Below are 22853 nucleotides of genomic sequence, written 5' to 3' on the forward strand. Positions count from 1 at the left end.
CAGAAGCACGTGCACCCACGTGGACATACATAATCCCATACAGTGCACACACACACGCCCTAGCAGCAAGTACCTGACATGAAGAGGTGGGAGGAAATCAGAAGAGAAAGGGCGAAAGGCTCTCAGAAGGGTGAGAGAGCTGATAAGAAAAAGGAAAAATAAGGGGGGGGAGAGGGTCACAAGGTTTTCCTCTTTGACCTGAAATTTGCAGGAACTTCAAAAGTGTCTGATCCCCATCTCCGGGGACCTCGATGTCCTATTTCCTCCTCTTTCCCTTGGGGAGGTGGGGAACAAGTAGGGTGTAATACTGCATACACAATGTTGCACGTGGTTAGGATTGGTTAGTTTTACTGAACCAACTCCCTCCCCATATTTCTTTTTACTTGGTGGCCGCTAGGTGGCGGCGGTGTATAGACTGATAAAGTTGGGAGTTGGGGAAAACCCAAGTTCAAATCCTATCTCAGCTACTTTGACCTTGGCAGGTCATTAAAAAAAAAAAATGGTTCAGTTTTCCTACCTGCAAAATGGGGGTGATAATAGCTTTTACCTCAGAGAGTTGAAAGCCTCAAAGAAGAGAACATGGAAGTTCCTTTCTAAGCCTTAAAGCATTACATAAATATTAACTATTATTGTTTATAAGGGAGGGGAAAACAAAGGACTATGATCCTTTGGAATCACAGGGAAATGATATGGTAGAAAAACAAAGGATATCAATAAAAATCAAAATGGGCTTGAGGCATTTTTGGGGGGGTGAGGGGACTGTGGGATAGTGGAAAGAATGCTCGCCTTGGAATCTGAAAGACCTGAGTTTTACACTTATAAGTTCTGGGCATGTCAATTAAGTCTCAATTTTCTCATTTGTAAAATGAGTGTTATGATAAATGCAGTGCCTATTTTACAGGGTTATCATGATGTTCAAATGAGATAATAATAATAATAGCCCACAATTATGTGGCACTTTAGATTTTGTATAATGCTTTACAGATATGATTTAATTTGATTCTCACATCAACACTGAGAGGGGGATACTATTATTATTCCCATTTTATAGATGAGAAATAGCTTAAGGTGTTATGGAATCCTTGGACTACAACAACCAGCCATTGGATACTTTGCCACTACTACAAAGGATTCTCTCCAGACTCTAGGGCAATTGTTAGTGGGTTCTTTTTGAAGTCATCCATGTACAAGAAGGGCAAAAGAATGTTATGTTAATATAATTTATAATTTGAGAGGGCCCTGGAGGCTTTAGACCCTGGGATAGTTCTTTCCAGGATGGTTCCTAGAGGCTTTAAGCCTTGGAATAGCCCCTTCCAGGCAAATTTCGGGAAGTTAGCCCTTTTCAGGCAGGTTTCTAGAGGATTTAAGTGCTAGGATAGCCCTTTCAAGCAGATTTCTGATAGAGACATTCTCTTGCAACAGGACAGGCAGACTTTAGGAATATTAAAATTTTTTAAAAGTCAGATCCTGAATTTATAAGTCACCAAAGTCCAGAATCAGGAGATTTTTTTTTTTTTTAATCATGGAACCATGGGTTTTTTTTTTTTAACTTGAAAATAACAATAGATAGCATTTATGCTTACAAAGCACCTTACACATGTTAATGCATTTGACACTCCCAATAATCCTGGAAAGTGGGTGCTCTTAATATCATTCCCAATTTACAGATGAAGAAACTAAGATTAAATTAAATTAAATGACTTGTTCAGGATCACACAGCTAAGTATCTGATGTAGGATTTGAATTCAGGTCTTCCTGATCCTAAGTCTATAAATCTCTCCTTTGTGCCCTCAGAGACAGAGAAAAAAAAAAAAACAACTGTTTTTCACCCAATCTATTAATAACTGATTCTAATCCTCCAGTGTTTTCTAGTATCTGAAAAAAATATAACTACTTATAAACTTTCTAAAAAGAAACAAAAAACCCTAAGGATCTCAGGAAGAAAAACAGAAGGCAAAAATAGAAGGTTCTAACATTTCATGTTCTCTGCATTTCCACAGAATCCACCATCTTGAAATAATTGAAAGACTGAAGGAAATACTGGAAGGAAAAGCTCACCCTTCTAAGATCCTAAACAAGCTTAGTGGTCATCTAGCCTAATGCCCTCATTTCACAGAGCATTTCTTTTCTTTTCTTCTTTGTATCACCCGAACCTAGCATTGGACTTGGCACATAGAAGGCAGTTACTAAATGCGTGTTGAGTTGACCTCAATGCTCACCTCTTTCTTATAGCAGAGCTGATTATACATGGCTGGTTTGGGGATGGTTTCGATCTTCACTTCCTGAGTGGACGTCCGGTACGAAGGATTGCTGTACGTCAGGTTCCCCAGGCCAGGATCGGTAAATTTGAATTTTTTGTGTCTACAGGAAAATGGGGAGAAGAAGGAGAAAAAGAAAGAATCAAGGTTGAATTCGGCGGTCGTCGCTGATGGAGTCACAAGCTTAGAAATACTGGCTGCAAATGAATCCAAATTATTTTGAGGTTTGTAGAAAGTAAATGAATGAGCAGAATCAGGAGGACACTGTACAGAGTAACAGCAATATTGTACAATGATCAATCATGAATGACAGCCATTCTCAGCAATGCAATGATCCAAGACAACCCTGAAGAATTTATGATGAAAAATGCTATCTGTGCTTAGAGAAAGAACTGATGGTATCTGAATGCAGATCAAAGGATACTTTTTCACTTTATTATTTTTTTTCATAGCTTCCCCCCCCTCTTTGGACTGTGTTTTCTTTTATAACATGACTAATATGGAAATGTTTTGCATGATTGCACATGTACATCCTATATCAAATTGCTTGCCATCTTAGGGAGGGGGCAAAAAGAAAAAAAGAGAGAGGGAGAAAATTTGAAACTCAAAATAAAAAATACAAAAAATTGTTTTTATATGTAACTGGGGAAAATAAAATATTATTTAAAATAAAGTAAAAAGAAAAGAAAGTAAAGAAAAAAAAAGAAAGAAATACTGACTATGGGTGAGTGTAAGAAGGACTGAACCCAAGAAGGAAGACCACATTCCCAGCCAGGTCAGAGCTTGTTCAACTTAGAGGGGAAGTGAGATGTTTCTGGGTAAAGATTTTGAGATGAGGGGAGTGGTCTGCACTTTTGTGAGGATGGGAGGGATCATGAGGACATCTTTCTGTCGAAACCTGCCATTCCCTCAGCATAGTCATTATTTTACCAAATGCAGCTTGGTGACTTGTCTCATATAGAATCCTAGATCCATGGCTAGAAGGGACCTCAGAGACAATCAATTTTATCATACTTTCAGGTATATAAAGGACTTTATAATATAGCTCATTTGATCCGCAACAATCCTGGCAATAGGTGCTCTTATCATCCCTTTTTACACATGGGAAAAAGGCAAACAGGTGACATGGCCTGTCTGGGATAAGTATCACAGGTAATAGGTGCTCTGATTATCATCCCTTTTTACAGATGGAAAACTGAGGCAAACAGGTGACATGGCATGTCTGGGATAAGTATCAAATCTAAATGTTCTTGACATTGGGTTCAAGCTTTTCCTATTGAGCCACCTAAGCTGCTTCAAATAACAGAGATCATTGCCTCTGATCATCACAACGGTGTGAGTTAGATTCTGTTATTGCATTTGTGGATACAAGCTGAGAGATCAAGTGATTAGTTTCCTCCACTATAAAGGGACCCTCTCAATTCTACATTTCTGATCCTGAGGGTCCGTCAGCATCTGCATTTGAACATGGGACTTCTGTCTTTAGTCCACATTGGCTAAAATTGAGTTAAAAGTACATCTGTCATAAAGGAAACCCATTTGATACTCGATGGCTTCGTCTGATGCCTTGAGCAAGGGTGCATGCGTGGGGATACTTGGGGTGAGTCTGGCTAGGGGTCAAGGCAGGAGGACATGAGAGAAGAAGGAAGGGGAGCCATGGAGGAGGACAGATGGCTAAGAAGCCATGAGGGTGTGGAGCCCTGGGGTTACCTGTACAGCATGAGAGCAGCAAAGAGCAGCAAGATGAGCAGGATACTGAGGAGGCCGCCAATCACGTAGCTGACATGGAGCCCTTCCCCTAGAGAATGATACAGCAGGATAATCAATGAAACTGATGGATGCGGCTCTTTAAGGGACTGATACTCCAGGTACCCCTGGATGCAGGCGATAGGATGTTGCTTTGAAGGAAGAACATCTGAGTTCTGATCCTCGCTTCATCTTATCACCTGTGTGATATGTAAAATGCAGGAGTCCCTAAGGTTCCTTCCAACTCTAAACCTATGAGTATATGACAGATGAGGAAACTGAGGCTCAGAAAAATGAAATGTCCAAGGTCACCTAGAAGCAGGATATATACTCAGGCCTTTCTGATCCCTACATCCAACTAGGCCATGGGTTCTTAACCTGGGTTTATGCTGACCTCCACAGAGTCTATGAATGAATTGAGGAGGGGAAGGGAAGGATTTAAAAATTTGATAAGAAAAAAATAACCTTTATTTTCAATGACTTCTAATCAAAATTTAGCATTTCCTCCAGTTATTTGTCTATTCCTTCATCCATTCCTTTATTTTTAGGCTTATAGAAGAAAAAGTAGCATCATCATTAGAGCTGTCACAAATTGGAATGGGCTTCCTCAAGAGGTCCTCAAATGAGGTCTTCAAGCAATTCTCTAATTTAATTTAAAAACATTCTGAGAAGAGGTCGATGGGCTTCTCCAGAGTGTAAAGGAGACATGAAGTCAAAAAGGTTAAGAGCATCATTACTGGGCTTCCCTGCCCCACAGAAGCCCTAGGTAAGGACCACCATGTTCTGTCTAAGGCAATCAGGGTTAGTGACAGATCCAGCTGCTTTATTTCAAACAAAAAGTTGGGGGATTTCTGGGAACTCACTGGCAAGTGACTTCCCTCTATTCCACCCCAAGGTGAGGAAAGACCCTTCTTTCAAGTCCACAACTTTTCTTTACCTCCTTTTCCCTATCTTTTCCCTTCAAAGAAGGGTAGCTAAGAAGTTCAGAAGAACATGGGAAGACTTAAGTGAACTGTTACAAAGGGAAGAAAATGGGCCCAGTAGTCTATATATAATGATTACAACTAAATAAAGAAAAAAACATGAAAACATTTTCGAAGGTAGATCAATTACAATAACCAATTTTGGTCCAAGAGGAGAGATAACAGAACAGACTTCCCTTCTCTTGGTGAATGCAGAACAGGCTCTAGATGTGAAAAGCTGCTATCTTTTCAGATTATTTTTATAAATTTAAATTAACATTTTACTGTGCCTTTTGTTTTCACATAGTAGTCAGTTCTAAATATTCCAGTTCTGACACCTCCCTACCTGATGAGCTTCCTTTGTGACAAAAAAAGATGCTTAAGTGAAATCAACCCCACAGTAACCACTTTGGACATCTCACTATCCCTCACCTCTCTAAGGGAAGGAGGGAGGGATATAAATTTCCTTAGCTCTTCTCTAAAGCCAAAATTTATCATTCTAGTGAAAAATAACAATAATAATAATAATGAATATCATGTAGTATTTCCTATATGCCAGACACTATGCTAAGCACTTTATAAATATTATCTCATTTGAGCCTCACAACAAGACCGAGGTAAGTGCAATTATTATTCCCATTTTAGGGGATTAGGAAATTGAGGCAGAGTGAGGAAAGTAGATTAGGAAACTGAAGCAGAGTGAAGTGATATGGGCAGGGTCACAAAGACATTGAGAGACTGAGGTCATATTTATGCAGTCTCTTTCTGATATTCCAACACTACCTTTCTTGCAGCCATCACAAATCTTGGTGTTTGTTGTTTTATTTTTGATTCAATTTATATTACACTGCATCAGTGCAGAATTGAATTTTCCTCAATTCATCAGAAAAGTTAGTATTTATGAAGCACTTTAAGGCTTGTAAAACACTATATGTTATATCATTTGATACAATATATCAATATAATCAACATATAATATATATCAATATAATCTAATATTATAACAGCTCTTTGAGATGGGACTATCATTATTTTTATTATTATTATTATTATTTTTTTTTACAGATAAAGAAACTGACGCTGAAAAGGTGAAATGCCTTGCTCCAGGATCAAACAGCTCATAAGAATCAGTGAGAGGATTTGAATTCAGATCTTTCTAATCCTAAATTTGGAACTCTATTCTAGAGGCCAGCTGGCTGCCATCACTGTGGGCTGTGTTTTTCCTAATCTTTTATTTATTAAAAGAGAAGATTCAATGAAGGGGGGGAATGGAGAGAGACATGTTGGGAAATGATCATAGTATTTTAAAAATCATTAATAACATTTTCCTTTTTTTTTTTGAAAATGAAAGAAACCATGTTTAGTGTCTAGGAGACTGAGAAAGAATATCTAACAATAAAAGTATGCTCTTTCTGATCAGGTACTGTGTTAAGGGATGGGCTTCTTAGCCCCCAAAGACTTTCCCCAAAGAAAGTAAAGAAAGATGTCATTCCCAGCATCCTCAAGTTCTAGCTCCTTTACTCACCTGGAATAGCGGGTACAGCCTCATTGGAATGTGCACAGAGGCCCTGGCGACCGTCTTTTTCTGAGCAACTGTGGGGCACAAGAAAACAGAGAATTAAAGCTACCCCGAGCACAAGATAGATTTCTCCCTTCCTCCACGGTAGGGGCCAGGCAGTGTCTGGAGCTCTCAGGAAGTGATTTCAGAAAGCTGATAAGAGAGATTCAAAAAAGGTGATTTTAAAAAACAAAGAAACAACTACCGAAAAACTTAGAGAGGGCAAGACCACGGTCAGGGCTTTGGAGAAATGGCTACAAAGGACTTGATCTTTGAGAACTGTGTTAAGACGTGCTTTTAAAGATATGTTTGTTTGTTTTTTTAAGGTATGGTTTCTTTAAAAATTAGAAGCAAGTTTGGAAGTGAGCTAGAAGCCAGTTTAGTAGAACTCCACAATTTTGGCGAAACGCAATGGAGAAAAGAAAGAAGAGCTCACAGACGAATAATTAATCTACTTGCTAAGGAAGCACCTTAGTGGAAAAAAAATCATCATAGGCTTTTAAATATACTCAATTTTCTCCTGAAACATGATTCTTCCTCCTCACCATTGCTTTTATAGCATGAAGGAGGATTCAAAAGACAATTTAATATTGCTTCTCTGTTAGGTTGTAAGTGAGCAGTTAAAGGTTTCTTCTGAAAAAATTGGAGGAAAATCACCTGTGAGATAGGGAAATATTTTATTCTAAACTTCCCTAAGGCACCAAAATGCCAGAATCAGGAACCATGTATATGCCCTGATATAATTTTGATTCCAACAATGGTTGGGGGGTAAATAACTAGAATTAGATTAAGCAGTGAATGGGAGTTCATATAAAGTTGAGAAAGGCACTGGATCATACCCAAGTATTTGTATTTTTTTAACTTCCATTCTATATCGTGTTTATATTTTAAGCTTATATATTTAACAGTAATTATTATATTAAGTTTATAAAATTCTAGAAAAAAGCATAATAGAGTATATGTTTATGTAGGATGGGCATGGGTGTACAGCCCCAAAGTGAGGTTGTTTTAACCTTGCCTGGATAAAACTTTCTGCCCAAATCATGAAACATTGAGGCTTTGTCTACACAGTAGCACCTGATAGACGCTTCGTTTGATGGTAGGCATGGTATTTGGGAAGCTTTCCCAAATGAAACTTACAGAATAAAGCCAAATATGGAAGGAATAGAGGGAGGAAGGCCTGATAGATTAGCCATGGTGGTATCTCGCTTATTGTTCTTTGAATGAATTTCCTATAAGCACAATATTATTTCCCTCAGGGCTGGAGAAGAAGTGGTCACCAAAAGATGGATTTCAGTGTGATTCGCTGCCCTAATGAGAAATAGCATGTGGAGTGAATAAGGACCTGGAAGACTTGCATTCAAATCTTCCATCTGCGGATTGCTTCTCGGACACCTCAGCCCCTATGCTTCAGGGAGCTCGTCCGTATGATAGAGGAGAGATGTAAGATGAAGGCCTCATGTGTAAAATGTACGGAGGGGGCTAGGAGGCCCCTGACCTCCCTCCAGCTCCAATCTGTGGTTCTAGGCTGCTGGGAACCCTGCCAGCCGGGTTCTGGAAGCAGGGATTCTCCACCTGGACTCTGGGTTCTGCCGCCAGTGAAACGGATCAGCACTTGAGGACGGAGGACTCGGTCTTCCCTGCTTCTGAGTGTCACCTCCAATCCCATGCCCCACCGTTTCCAAATGCTACCCACCTTTCTTCGGCTTCCTCCGCGGACGTGTGGGTCCTGGACGTGGAGGAGCGGGACGTGGTAGGTGGGGTGTTGGGTGCCATGGATCTCTTTTCACTGGAGCTGGTGGACTTGGGGGCTGAGGGCACCAGGCCTGGCACTAAAGAGGAAGGGGAATTTGAGTGTGACATGAAGGCCGGAAGCCTCCACTGTAAATTCCCAGGCCAGCACAAGTAAGGGCTAAGGGATAAAAGAGCAAGGCTCTGTCCCAGGTTCCTTCAGAAGGAGGTCCTATCTCCTTCTGAGATCATAATGTAGACATGGAATAGATCTCAGAGGCCATCTAGTCCACTCTTCTCATTTTACAGATGGAGAAACTGAGGCTCAGGGAGGCAAAATGGACTTGCCCAAGATCAGAGGCCAGACGCATCCGATTTGAACCTAAACTAGAATTCTTTAAACTCATACCATTGGACACCAATTCTGATAGTTCTGGCTGGGTGGCTTAAGTGACATTAGGGAGAGAGAAGGCCAAAAGGCCTGGGTTTGATTGAGTCTGGACTCTATTCCTGTCTCAGTGTCACTGAGAGTTCTCACTCAATGGGCAAAATAAAAACACAAGCAAAAAGACCCTGGAGAAAGGCTCACATCACATGGACAGTAGCAGTTCACATTTATAAAAGGCTTAGGGTTTGCAAAGGGATTTACCTGCGCTACCCCCATTTGATCTTCACAACCCTCCAGAGAAGGTATTAATCACTGACCCCATTTTAGAGATGAGAAACAGGCTGCGGGAGGCTAAGCCTGGGTTCCAATTCTGCCTCAAACACTTACTTGTGGTGTGACTTTGGGCAAGTCCCAGGGTACCTCAGTTTCCCCATATGTAAAAAGGAGAGGCGTTATATTTGACGGCCTCCAGTGCCCCTTCTGGCTCTAAGTTTGAAATGCAAGCATCCTATCGTTTGCTGATGGTCTGGTAGGATGTGGCAGAAGCATATTAATCCTGCCAAAGACTTGCATGTACTCGAGAAGCTCTTCTGCTCACTACCCACCTAGAGAGCAGGGCCGGCCATCAGGCTCGTCGGGGCAGGCACAGACAAAGTCCAAGGCTCTGGCAAAGCAGAGATGGGTACAACCGCCGTTGTTCACGCCACAGGCATTGGTCCCTAAGGACAGAGAAATTAAGTGTCCAATCAGGAACAGGTCTGCTTTTTTTTTTTTTCCCCAGAAAGGTAAGAATTCAGTCAATTTAATAAACAGTATTCAGAATCTACTATGTACTAAGTATTATCCTTGGTGCTGGAGAGAGCTTCTAAATCTACAGCCCAGCCATCTCTGGAAAGCCTCACAGGTGCTAAGAGCCCCCAGGGGCTGTTCCCACTAATGAGGAGGAAGCACAAGGGAGAGAGGCTACCTGTCTGCCGCTGTGGGGAGACCACAATGATGTCCATGAGCCCCTCCACGTTAGCCAGCACCGTCTCCTTGTTCCGGCCCGAGTACTTGTCCACACGCTGGATTGACTTGGTCTGCCAGTCTGTCCAATAGATCCATCGGTCTTGCTGCTCGATAAGGGGACCAAAGAGAGGGGGAGGGGTCACTCAAGTAACACCTGGCAGCTAGAGCTAGTTTCATCCTAATGGACGCCAAGAAGGAATTCTCTCAGCTGGGGGCCCTGACCCCAGAGTTCTCTAGGTGAGTAGCGAGCAGAAGAGCTCCCCTAGCACACTTGTTCTTCTGGGTTATAACCAAGCCCCCCCCCCCACTTTCTCTAGTGCCCTATGTTTGGTAGGTCACTTCCTTGCCTGCAGAGAGTCAGTCAGTAAAGATCAGAGCCACCCCCAAAGGCCGTCAGAGTCAGGGTGGAGCCTGGATGGTCCAAATAATGGAGCTTTCCAGCGGGAAAGGGATGCTAGTCTGGTCTCAGCTCATGGGCAGATACCCCCAAATCTGTAGCATTTGTAACATGGTGATGCAGCTGGCCCCAGCTCGGGCAACCCCAACCCGAGAAGTCCATAAAATGCTGCCCCTTAAGGGTTCTGTGACTTCTGCTACTCCACCCCCTTCACCTCCAGGGCTACCTGTGTTACCTGGGTGAGAGCAAACGGATGGGACACATGGCTGACCAAGACTTGCCGCAGCTTCCCATTGAGGTCAGCGCTTTCAATCCGGTCCAAGTGAGCATCCACCCAGTAGATCCTGTGGAACAAGAGAAGGGAAAGGAGGGAAGGTAACCAGGGCTCAGAATTCTCCCATGAGTCCTGTCTTTCCCCCTAATGAACTATCTCCTCTCAATCGAGCCAATTGTCTACATTACAAGTGGGGAAGGGGGCAGACTGGGCCTTGGGATGAAAGAGGAAGAACAGGTGGTTGGTTAATGGGTAAAAAGGAGAGAAAATACAGGAGGGATGCTTTCCCTCTTACTCACTCTGGCCATACTATATCTTGAACCCAGCTTGAGAAAGAACCCCAACATACAGACTCACTTCTTTAGGAGCAAAAGAAAGAAATGATGTAAGAAAGACCCCAAATCTTCTCTTCACTAATTCAACTCGATAAACATTTATCCAGGGACCACCTTACTAGACCAAAGGTATATAGCATCACGAATAAACAGCCAGCCTTGGAACCAAGAACATTTGAGTTCAACAACTAACTCTGAAATCGACTGGTTGCATTATCCTAGGCAAGTCACTTCACTCTGCCTCAGTTTCCTCATCTGTAAAATGAGCTGGAGAAGGGAATGGCATACCATTCCAGTGTCTTTATCAAGAAAACCACAAATGGGGTCACAGAGAATTGAACACAGTTGAAAAATGACTAAATCACAGTAAAACATACTTTCTAAGTGCTGGAGATACAAAGACAAAAATAAAATAGTGCCTGCTCTCAAGAGACTTCTATTCTAACTCTACCTCTTCACTTCTGCATGGCTACTAACAGCTTCAGACTTTCTCTCTCCTTCCCCCTTTATTCTAGGCAGGTGCTTCTGATTTTCCCTCTCCCCCCCCCCTTTCCTCTTCTCCAATTCCCTAATAAAATTCAGAATGGGCTGCTGGGTTAGGAGGAGATGGCCATTGGAATTCCTTGGCGTTCACCCTTCCCGCCCAGCGTCTGACAAGGATGCTCACCTTCGGGTATCGTAGTCTAGGGTGAGGCCATTGGGCCAGCCCAAATCTGTGTTGATGAGTAATTTCCTCTCGGAGCCGTCCAGGTTTGACCGCTCGATCTTGGCCAGATGGCCCCAGTCTGTCCAGAAGAGATACCTAGGCCAAGGCAGCCGGGTGAGTCCCACAGAGGCAGAAGAGAGTGTCTGAATGTGGTGGGCGTGGTGAGGTGATAGGGAAAACTAGTGGCTCTCTAATATTCTTCCTCATGGAACAGTGTTCTTGGTCGTGAGAACTTGGAGGAGTTAGGAGACTCATCCTCGTACTGTGTAAGTTTTAAATAATTTCTGGGGGACACACAGCTGCAAGAAGAAGCTTGTGTACGCTATGCAAGGTCAATCTTGTCAAATTATCCATGCATATGTTTTGAAAATAAAAAGCTTTATTAAAAAAAAAAGAACTTTCCCCAATGGACCATATAATATCTACAGAAGAGCCATATTATATATTAGGAAACACATTTTACTGGAAAAAAATCAGTTTAAGAATTTTTAAATGCAGACACTTGCTCAATTGTGGCCATGCACGAGCTGTTGTATAGAGTCCATCAGTCATGAATTAAACAAAACATTAGGTTGAGAAAAGAAAGTCATTTTAATAAAGTCGAGTTGAGTTAATAAAGTCGTTTGTCTTTTTAAAAGAAATAAAAAAATAAAAAAAGAAGCTTGTGTAATTCATGGCCCCCTAGAGGAAGCTCCTAGTAAGTGGAGAAACTCTGGGCTGGGTGGAATCTCCAGAGAGGCTACTGCAGGTTTCTTTTTCCCAGTGCCAGGGCCCTCCCCACCTGCCCTGCCTCCCTACACTGCTGGCTCCCCCTTCTGACTTCAGACTTACCCCTTTCTGGGGAAGGCAGCAATGGCCCTGGGTTCATCCAGGCTGTTGTTGATCAGCACCTTCCGGCAGGAGCCATCCAGCCTCGAGGCCTCGATGGTGTTCCGACCCGTGTCTGTCCAGTACAGGTTCCTGGCCACCCAGTCTACTGCTAGGCCATCAGTGGTCTTAAGCCCGCGCCCAATCACGGTCTCCATGTTACTGCCATTCAGGTCGGCTCGCCTTGGGGACATGAATCCAGGCTTAGGGGAGGGGCTGGATTTTACTAGGACCATTTGACAGCTAATTTCCCAATAACAATCACTAACATTTGTAATAATAACAACTAGAAGAAGTGAATGCCCCCTAGATTTATTGCCCCAAAGCTACTCCCTGAAATTTGGGAGTGTAGGGGTCTGGGCAGAAGGCAGGTTAATAATTCCTGAAGCCTGTAAGGGAGAACAAAAGTAGGGACCAGGACAGAATGTCTCTATGAATTTATAGTATCCCATGGGCCAGGGGTTCAGGCCATGGTCCATTGTCAGGAAGTCACAGACTGGCGAAGTGTAATGTTTTTGCCCCTGAACATAACACAGGAATCAGGAGGAGAACCGACTGTCCAGTTTCCAGTGCGTCGCCAAGTCCTGGCCCTTTTGTAACTCCATTCAAAACGAGATCTCCCCTTTGCAGGAGGAAGGGAAAGCCACTTTGGAAGAAGGGAGGCTTGGGTACCATTCGAGGGCCCAGATGCTCCTACCTGATGACGTCCAGGAAGACATCCGTGTAATAAACCTTCCCGTCCACACTATCATAGTCCAGGGAAATGACGTTGTTGAGCTCCGGCACGGGCACGTGCACGTCCGTGTGGTCGTTGGTGTCCAGAGAGATGCGTCTGATGGAGCCCCGGCTGGAGAAGAGCAGGTAGGTCTCTGGGGAGGGGTCACAGGTCTTCCCGTCCCCCTTCAGCTGGATGCCCGTGGGGCAGGCGCAGGAGAAGCCAGAAGGCGTGGGCAGGCACAGGTGAGAGCAGCCACCATTCTTTGGGCCACATTTGTTTGTGCCTAACGGGGGAAGGAACAGCAGGATTAGTGTCCAGTGCAGAGCCCTGGCCAAAGCCAAAAAGCTCCAGGTCATAAGTGTTCGGTCCTCTGCAGCTAACTTCTGTCATTTCCATAGGTGGAGCAGAAAGGGGAGTCCTCTGGGATGACTCCAGGAGTCCTGGGCCAAGTGGAGACCCGTGCTCTTATTACTATGGTTACAGACAGAGGGAATACCATGTGACACTAGAAAGCAGTCAGGCAATCACTCAATAAGCATCTAGTAAGCACCTACTGTGTGCCAAGCACTATATCTCACAAAAATGACAAAAACTGTTCTCTCCTCAGAGAGCTTCCAATCTATTGAATTCAAATAAAGCAATTGAGGCAAGTCAATTTAGCGCCCTGAGTTTTGCTTTTCTGTAAAATGGGGGCAATAAGGTATTGTTGGGCCCTCACTGGATATCCCCGGAAAGCTCTGACAGACAGCACCAGTAGTCAGCTCACCCAGCGGCCATTGTCGGTCCACAGCTTGGATGTCCATGAGACCGGGAAGATTGGCTCGCACCAGGATAACGTTTCTCCCCGTGCCCTTGTCTGCACGGTGGATGCTCCGGGTCTGCCAGTCTGTCCAGTAGATGTAAGAGTCGAGCAGGGTGAGGCCGTAGGGATGCTGAACAGGCGATACCAGTGTGCGCCGATTGGCTCCATTGAGGTCGGTGGCCTCGATGCGCTAAAGTGGAAGGAAGAAGAGGATGTGAAAGGGCGGGAGACAGCTGGGGCAGGAAGTCCTTAAACCAGTTAGCTTGGGATTCCCTCGGTCCCTCGGGGCTAGAATGCCTCCCCCTCCTTTATTCCCTTGCCCCACTAAGGGCTACCCACCTCAGTGTGGGCATCCGCCCAGAGCAGCTGGGAGCCCGCCTTGTCCACTGTCAGCCCATTGGGCCAGCCCAGGTTGTTGCTAATGAGCACCGTGCGGTCTGAGCCGTCCATCCCGGCACGCTCCAGCTTCGCATTCTCCCCCCAGTCTGTCCAGTACATAGACCTGGGGGATGCAGAAGCCCCAGGTGAAGCGAGTGTCTCCAGGTGGGCCAGAAAGCGTGGCCAGTGCCCAACCGGAATAAAATCAAGCAAGTCCCCAGAGCCCCAGAGGCCCCTTTTCCTGGTCTTACCCCATCTCATGGTACAGAACAATGGCCCGTGGGCTGTCCAGGTTCTGCCACACCAACACCTTCCTCATGGACCCATCAAGGTTGCCCACTTCAATCCGATTGGTTCCTGTGTCTGTCCAATACACCTTGCGGCCAATGGCATCCACGGCCAGTCCATCGGTGGTCTGTAATCCTGGAAAGACCGAAGGGATCACAAAAGGTTCTGTATCAGAACAAAGGGAAGGTATAGCAGTTGCCAGAGCCCCCACAACTCCTCTTCCCAACCAAAATCCCAGCGAAGCTTTCACAGAAGCATCGATTTAGGGTCAATAGGGATCTTGGAGGTAATCGATCATACATCTGGAAGGATCCTTTGTGACTCTCCAGGAGACCTGTGACTTGCTCACACAGGGAACAAGCTTTTGAACCCAGTGTTCTTTCCATTGGACCACACTATCTCTTCATCTAATTCAATTTTCTCATTTATGGATAAGGAAACAGAAATAGTAGATGATATGCTCAATTTTGCAAGGATTTGTCAATGGCAGTCAGGATTCAAATTTGGGCCCTGGACTCCAAATCCAGCCTTCTCTGTATCCCACTGGGCTGGTTGTGGTCAGTCTCACCTGTGGTGATTATGTCCTCATGCTGGGAGCCATCCAGGTTGGCCCGGCTGATCCTACGTAACGTGCTGTCTGACCAGTAAACCTTTCCTGAAGGAAGAAAATCTAGGTCAGCCTCAATTCCTATCCGGTCCCATCTCCAAGGCCTTTGTGGTTGCCTCACTTGAATACCCTTCCTTCCAACTCTGCCTCTTAACTTCCTTCAAGACTCAGCTCAAGATTGGGGGAACTGAGTGGGGATCACAACATAGCTTTCTCACTCTTTTTGTTGTTGTTTTCTTTCTCATTTTTTTCCTTTTTGATCTGATTTTTCTTGTGCAGCAAAAGAATTGTATAATATGTATGTGTATATTGGATTTAACATATATTTTTTAACATGTTTAACATATATTAGATTACTTGTCATTTGGAGAGGGAGTAGGGTGAAAGGGGGAAAATTTAGAACACAAGGTTTTTTTTTGCAGGGGTCAGTGTTGAAAAATTATCCATGCATATGTTTTAAAAATTAAAAGCTTTAATAAAAAAGAAAGAGATTAAGTGACTTGAAAAAAAAAGACTCAGCTCAAATCTTACCTTCTATAGGATACCTTTCCCAGGCACTCTTTCCCAGCTGCCAGTGCCTTCCCCTCGGAGATTTTCTCCCATCTACTCTGTCTATATGCTGTATATAACTAGTTATTTTCATGTTGCTTTCTTCATTTGAATTTACATTCAAATGCTCCTTGAGGTCAGGAATTGTGTTTTTTCCCTTTATTTATATTCCTAGTGGTTATCAAAATGCTCACTTAATAAATGCAAAAATATTTATAGCAACTTTTTAATGTCATGATAAAGAATTGTAAACTGAAGGAAAGTCCATCAATTGGGGAATGGCTGAATAAGTTATGGTATATTAATGTGATGGAACACTACTGTGCTTTAAGAAATGATAAAAGGAGTGTTTTCAGAAAAACCAAGGGGCAAGAGAAAGGGACCTGTATGTGCACGAATGTTTGTGGCAGCCCTCTTTGTAGTGTCCAGAAACTGGAAACTGAGTGGATGCCCATCAGTTGGGGAATAGCTGAATAAATTGTGGTATATGAATATTATGGAATATTATTGTTCTGTAAGAAATGACCAGCAGGATGATTTCAGAGAGGCCTGGAGAGACTTACACGAACTGATGCTGAGTGAAAAGAGCAGGGCCAGATCATTATATACTTCAATAACAATACTATATGATGATCAGTTCTGATGGATGTGGCCATCCTCAGCAATGAGATGAACCAAAGCAGCTTCAATGGAGCAGTAATGAACTGAACCAGCGACACCCAGAGAAAGAACTTTGGGAGATGACTATGAACCACTACATAGAATTCCCAATCCTTCTATTTTTGTCCGCCTACATTTTTTATTTCCTTCACATTCTAATAGTATATTATTTCAAAGTCTGACTCTTTTTATACAGCAAAATAACTGTTTGGACATTATACTTATATTGTATTTAACTTATACTTTAACATATTTAACATGTATTGGTCAACCTGCCATCTGGGAGAGGGGATGGGGGGAAGGAGGGAAAAAGTTGGAACAAAAGGATTTGCAATTGTCAATGCTGAAAAATTGCCTATGCATATATCTTGTAAATAAAAAGCTATAATAATAAAAAAAAAAAGAAAAAGAAAAACCTAGGAAGACTTGTATGAACTGATGCAAAGTGAACAATAAGCAGAACCGAGAGAACAGTTTATATGATTACAATAATATTGTAAAGAAAAATAATTTTAAAAGACTTAGGAATTCTGACCAAAATAATGAGCAATCACAGTTCCACAGGACTCATCATGAAACACGCTGTCTACCTCCAGATAGACAGCTGATGGATTTAGAGTGCAGATTGAGACTTTTTCTTTTTGGACCTGGCCAATGAGGGAACCTGCTTTGCTTTACTATGTATTTCTAACAACAGTTTTGTTTTGTTTTGCTTCCTTAATTGGGGATTTGAATGGAAGAGAGAAAAAGTGAATAAAAAATAGAATAAAATTTTACATTTTCAAAATTGCTTATTGATTGATTGACGGCTACCCAATAGCTTTACCCCCTCTAAAATATCCCTCTAACTTTAGTACCTAAGAAGGTGATTTATCCTATAGGAAAAGAAGTAAAAATTATGGGAAATTCTAATCAGAGACTGTCAGACAAAACTATCTAGGACACTATTCTGAGTGATGCAGAAATCCAGAGATATGAAATAGAGAAAGCAGGAGAGATCAAAGATTGTAGACAAAATTTTGGGGGACAAATAGATGCTATGGAGAAAGGGCACATGAGTTAAGTTAGAGGGACCAGACAAATCTCAGACTCTGAGTAGTAGCTTAAGAAAAGAGCCTCCATTGGTTTTAGGGTGAAGAATAGAGTTTTTACCCACCCCCCTTTAGGGAGCAATACAGACCTTCCTGGGGATCCACCCCAATGGCAATAGTATTCTTCATGGTGACATTGACTGGCACCACAACATCAGCAAAGTATGGGATGTCCAGGGAGACCATGCGGATGTCTATTCTCCTGGCGAAGATCAAGAAGCTTCTCATACCTGCAATGGTTGAGATGGTACAATGAAAACCGCCTCTGTCCGTGGTCCTGCCTTTCAGGGAAATTGCTCAGGTGTGGGTGGAAAGAGATACCCCAAGCAACTAACTACCCTTCAAGCTCAAAGAGCATGGATGGAGGTTTCCTTCTTCCTAAGTCATGGGCCCAGGTTACAGCATCTTCCTCCAAATCACAGATGTTAGAGTCAAAAGTGACCTCAACAACCTTTGGCCAAGCCATACCTGAAAAAGAATCCCCACTAGACCACACACACAATGAATACTCAAGCAGCTTCAGTGGTGAAGATCTCCAGTGTGGGGGAGCTCACTACTTCCCACGGTGGCCTATTCCTTTTTAGATTAGTATTAACTTTTAGGACATTTTTCCTTATATCACATCTCAATTTTTCTCCTTTCAACTTTTACCAACTGGTGTCAGATCTGCCCTTTGGGCCAAGTAGAAAAAAACTAAACTCTCTTTCATGGGGCTTTCAAGAGTTATTCGGAAGCACGAACTCTCTGTGCTCTGTGTGTCCTAACACCTCAGATTCTTCTCCTAGAAGCCCCCAACACTCTGGTTGTCTGCTCCCTAAAGTCTCCTCCCTTCTCTAGAGGGGCTGACTATTCAAAGAATTTCTTTTTAGACTTCACTGGGCCCTATCCTTGGATCTAGCCCACCAGATCTTAGGTTTTTATGCACTCACCAGATGAACAGGTCTTGCCATCGGGCAGAAGGTTGATGCCCGTGGGACAGGTACAGCTGTAACCTTTGGGATGTGGGGATCGAAGACATAGGTGACTGCAGCCTCCATTGTCTACAGCACAGGGAGTGTGCACTGGGGAAGGAGGACAAGGAAAGATCAGTCGAATGAACCACTTCTCACTTTACTCCTCTCCCACTTTATTTCTCCACCCCCTCACTGGCAGCCTTTGCCCTCTGAAGATGACCGCCCCGAGATGACAATCCTGATTGGTAAGTCCTGCACCTGGGTCACCATTTTATGATGTCCTTACATCATGGTCACTCTTCTATTGGCTTCAATCCTCATTCTCCTGCAGCCCCCACATCCTCACTTTGCTTTTCAGCTTTTTTTCTCTAACCCCCATTAGGAGGATTAGCAGGTATTGTCTTATCTTTTTATTTTTCTTATATTTATATCTCTTGAACTTAGTAAGTGCCTAAAACTAGGAAGCACTTAATAAATGCTTTCCTTTCTCTCTCTCTCTCTCTCTCTCTTTCTGTATATATGTATCTATCGATCCACTTCTTTGTCTATATCCATTCATCTGTCCATCTATGTATCCATCCATCCATCTACTTATTAACAGTGTAGGGGGGTAAGGAAGCAGCCTGCATTGGCCCAAGAGGCTGCTCACCTGGGGGCCTTAGCCGATGGAAGACATGGATGTCCATGAGGTTCTCCAGGTTCTCTTGTAGTGTTTCACGGTCCAGCCCCGTCAGCCGGTCTGCGCTCTGGATGCTCTTGGTCTGCCAGTCAGTCCAGTAGATACGCTCTCCATAGAGGGTCAGCCCAAAAGGGTGTGGAAGCTGGGTTCCTATCAGCACCTGCCAACCCCCCAACACTTTTCATCACTTCCATACATGAAAAAGGTAGGGCCTCTTATTTACTATCTCCAGCATTTCAAAGGGGGATATAGGACAAAATCCAAAACCTTCCCTGCCCTCAAAGAACTTCCATTCTCCAGAGCTTCTCCGCCCTCCCTCACCTTTCTCTTGCTCCCATCCAGCCCAGCAAACTCTATGGTCTTCATGCCGGCATCGGCCCAGTAGAGTCTCTGGGAGCCATAGTCGATGGCCAGTCCGTTGGGCCAGGTCAGGTTGGAGGAGATGATGACTTGACGGCCTGAGGCATCCATGCCGGCTCTCTCGATCTTGGGGCTTGCACCCCAGTCAGTCCAATACATGAACCTAGGTATAGGCCAGAAAGGTGTTTTGCTTCTTTCCTTCCTCTCATCTAAGGTATCCAATTCTCCTCAAGAAGACAAGTTGTATAGTTTATCGACTTTTTCAGCTCCAATCTTTTAACAGTATGGGACCAACTGGAGTTGGCGTGATTGGACCAAATTCAAGTGCTGGCTCACTTACTACCTGTGTAATAAGTGGGGAGTTAATTCATTTCTCTGGGCCTCATCCTAAAAATAAGAAGGCTGGATTAGGTGGCCTCTAAGTTCTCAATTTATGATGATAGAAATAATCATAAGAGCTAGCTTTAATACAGTACTCTAAAGTTTGCAAAGAAATTCAACACCAGTTCTGTGAGATAGGTGTTATTATTCCCATTTTACAGATGAGGTAATTGAATCCAAGATTTACCCAGGGTTGTAAAATGTCTGGGAAAGGATTTGAACTCATGATCCTACTATTTGATGATTCTAGGTCCCATTGCATTCAGATAATAATGGGGGATAAGGGAAAGAGGAAAGGAGAGAAGGCCAAGTTATATTCTGAGAACAGTTGGAACGGGAGAGACTTACCCGCCCCTGGGTTCTACCACAATGTCCCGAGGGCGATCCAGATTTTCCCAGATCAGTACTGTCCTCATGGTACCATCTGTGTTGGCCACTTCGATTCTGTCTGTGCCTGCCAAGATGGGGGAGATAAAAATGTCAGCTGCCCAGAGCCCAGGGAGAGATGGAGAGCAAAGCAGTTGGTCCCATCCAATTGGTATGCAAAGCCGCTCTGGCCCAACCTTCTCGAAGGGCCTTGGCACCGATGGTGTTCTCCTATGCCAAGATCCAAGGCGGCTGGCCACACAGATGAGCAAGATGCGTGGCCAGTAGACGTTCCCACCCAGCTCCCATCCACACCAGTGACTGGAGGGAGAAAAGAGGGATCAGGAGCTGCCTTTTTGACTTGCCTCCCAAATATCCATTTGGGACATTTATGGAGGAAAAACAATCAGATTGGGAAATGCCCAAATCCAAGATGGAGCTTCCTTAACCAGTCCCACAACCATTCATTCACTTAATAAATATTTATTAATATTAATACATATAATCAATTAAATATTATTAATTAATAATATTAATGATGATAGGCCCTGCCATCAAGGTGAAAGGACTGGGGGAAATAACATGGACACAGATAAAAACAAATATAAAATATAAAAAATCAGTGCAATGTAATTTCCTGGGGGAAAGACACTAGCAGCTGGGATTGCCTAAGATGAGGTCCATGGGATGAGCCTCAAAGAAAGCTAGGGATTTTTTCCTGTAGAAATGAGGAGAGGGGGTATTTCGGGAATGGGGGTCAGCTTGTTCAAAGACATGGAAATAAGAGATGGAGTGTTCTGTATGGGGAACAGCAATAAATGTAGCAGACTGGAATATAAATGTATAAAGGGGAGAACGTGGAATCATCCTGGAAAATGAGGCTGGTGTGGTATCAGGAAAAGCTTTTTAAACACATTTTATTCCAGAGAAGGGATTCTTAACTTGGACCTGAGGATTCCCAAAGGGAATATAGATATATTTCATGGGGTCTGTGAACCTGGAGGGGAAAACATACATCTTTATTCTAAGATCTTTTTGTACAACTCTAATTTTTACATTTAGAAACAGGATTCTGAGAAAGGTCGTTAGACTGTTAGAGGCATCCATGACATAAAAAAGGTTAAGATCCCCTTCCTCAGGCACTGGGCTTTTTGGACATGGATCGAAGGCTTAGGATTGGGCTCGGATGACCCTGGGGGTAAAAACGTCTCCTGAGCTCTCCAAGACCAGCGTGGCTACTTTGCTACACATACCTGCATCAGTCCAGTACAGTTTGTTGGTGACCCAATCAATGGCCAGGCCAGCGGGGCTCTCCAAACTTGTGTCTACTACCACCTGGGTAAGAAGCAAAGCAGTATCACCAACTGGGCTGAGCCGCCAATCGTGGGTCCACCCCCCTCCTTCCTCGAGCTTGACAACAATCCAGAGACCTGGTGCCGTCAGAAGAACTACTTGGGGGAGAGGACTGACGCCAAACTACACTCCCCCCGGGGCGTGGCCACTCAGGCCGGCCCGTACCTCTTGCCCCGTTCCATCCCACTTGGCCCGGCTGATGGTGTCGGTGCTAACGTCGGTCCAGTATACGTAGTCGTCGCGGGAGTCCCAGTCGAGAGCCACGGCACTGCGCACGTCAGCCAGTGGGATGACATCGTCGGACAGGTCCTCCGTGTCGAAGCTGATCCGACGGATGTCCATCCTTCGGGCAAAAAGCAGGAACTTGTCAAGACCTGATCAAAGGCCGAAAGGGGGGGTCTTCTTTTAATCTTCTAAATTCAACAACACAGTGACAGACACAGACAATCACCTGCGTGACATCTGGCTTAATCACGCCACCTGCCTGGGGCCACGTGACCTCCTCGTGCCCATTCCCTTCTGCCTCATCTACTGCCCTACACTCTGAGCCTTAATCCCATTTAGGGCACAGGGCAACCTGAGGAGTCAGATAAAATCTGGGGATCAAATGGAGAAAATAACGATCATAGCTGACTTTAGGACTGGAAGGTTTACCAAGCACTGAGTCTGAGAAGAAGCTTCCTGGCCCTCCCTGGACTTCTGCCAGGACACAAAATGGATGTTTTAGGGGGAGTTACCCCAGATAGGTCCCATTATTCCCAGTGGTTTGGCTGCAAAAGGGCCTTGGGCCCTTGTGGAGTCTTGTAATCTAGCAAGTCATGGCTTGGGCTACACAGGAGTGACCCTAACCAAGACATTTTATGCAGCAATGCAAATACTGATTATAACTTTGCTCAGACTGTCCCCTTCGGGGAATCAATAAATACTTATTAAGCGCCTACTATGTGCCAGGCACTATGCTGAGCCAACTTTGCCCTAAAGGAGCTTACAAGCTAAAAAAAATCAGGAGCTCAAGAGATCTCTGGCCCAGGATAGAGGAAGTCACTTATTTATTCATTCATTCATAGTCCCTTGACATACATGGACTAAGTTTCTACCATGGCTCAACACCACTGGTAGGCTCAGTTTTAGCTCTCTGGTCCCTGGGTTGAAAGAAACGCCCTGATCTTAGAACCCTTAGGTGCCCCGTGGATGCCGGGAATACTCTTATGTAAATGTCAAAGTTTAGAGAAGATCGATATAGAGGGTGGGAGGCTCCCCTCCAATTTCTAATTGCCCCTTTATAACAGACGTGCAGACATGGCCCCCCAGGAAAGTCTTTCTGCTGCTCGGTAGCACGATAAGCCAGTCTGGCCGTCCTCCTTCCTGCCAGGAGCTGACTCTGCCAGACCACTTCAGAGTTCATGGAGTTTTACTCCCATCGCCTCCCTTGACATGA

At 44.0% G+C, this 22853-nt stretch overlaps 1 protein-coding gene across 1 annotated transcript in view; it reads right to left on the reverse strand.

The window, feature by feature from the left end:
- LRP4 (LDL receptor related protein 4) overlaps positions 1–22853 on the reverse strand; it is a 64428-nt gene that overhangs the window by 6111 nt on the left and 35464 nt on the right. The window contains exons 17-37 of the mRNA XM_031943806.1: positions 21581–21789; positions 21316–21397; positions 20045–20150; positions 19277–19478; positions 18926–19115; positions 18253–18384; positions 17413–17553; positions 14985–15071; positions 14380–14551; positions 14090–14252; positions 13715–13940; positions 12928–13231; positions 12195–12413; positions 11325–11459; positions 10284–10392; positions 9611–9755; positions 9249–9362; positions 8221–8356; positions 6492–6559; positions 3969–4056; positions 2220–2361 (exon numbers count right to left, since the gene is read on the reverse strand). Coding sequence (XP_031799666.1) covers positions 2220–2361; positions 3969–4056; positions 6492–6559; positions 8221–8356; positions 9249–9362; positions 9611–9755; positions 10284–10392; positions 11325–11459; positions 12195–12413; positions 12928–13231; positions 13715–13940; positions 14090–14252; positions 14380–14551; positions 14985–15071; positions 17413–17553; positions 18253–18384; positions 18926–19115; positions 19277–19478; positions 20045–20150; positions 21316–21397; positions 21581–21789 — 3170 coding nt within the window. The remainder of the gene's footprint in view (positions 1–2219; positions 2362–3968; positions 4057–6491; positions 6560–8220; positions 8357–9248; positions 9363–9610; positions 9756–10283; positions 10393–11324; positions 11460–12194; positions 12414–12927; positions 13232–13714; positions 13941–14089; positions 14253–14379; positions 14552–14984; positions 15072–17412; positions 17554–18252; positions 18385–18925; positions 19116–19276; positions 19479–20044; positions 20151–21315; positions 21398–21580; positions 21790–22853) is intronic.

Source organism: Sarcophilus harrisii, chromosome 6 (genome assembly GCF_902635505.1).
Source record: "Sarcophilus harrisii chromosome 6, mSarHar1.11, whole genome shotgun sequence".
Lineage (NCBI taxonomy): Eukaryota > Metazoa > Chordata > Mammalia > Dasyuromorphia > Dasyuridae > Sarcophilus > Sarcophilus harrisii.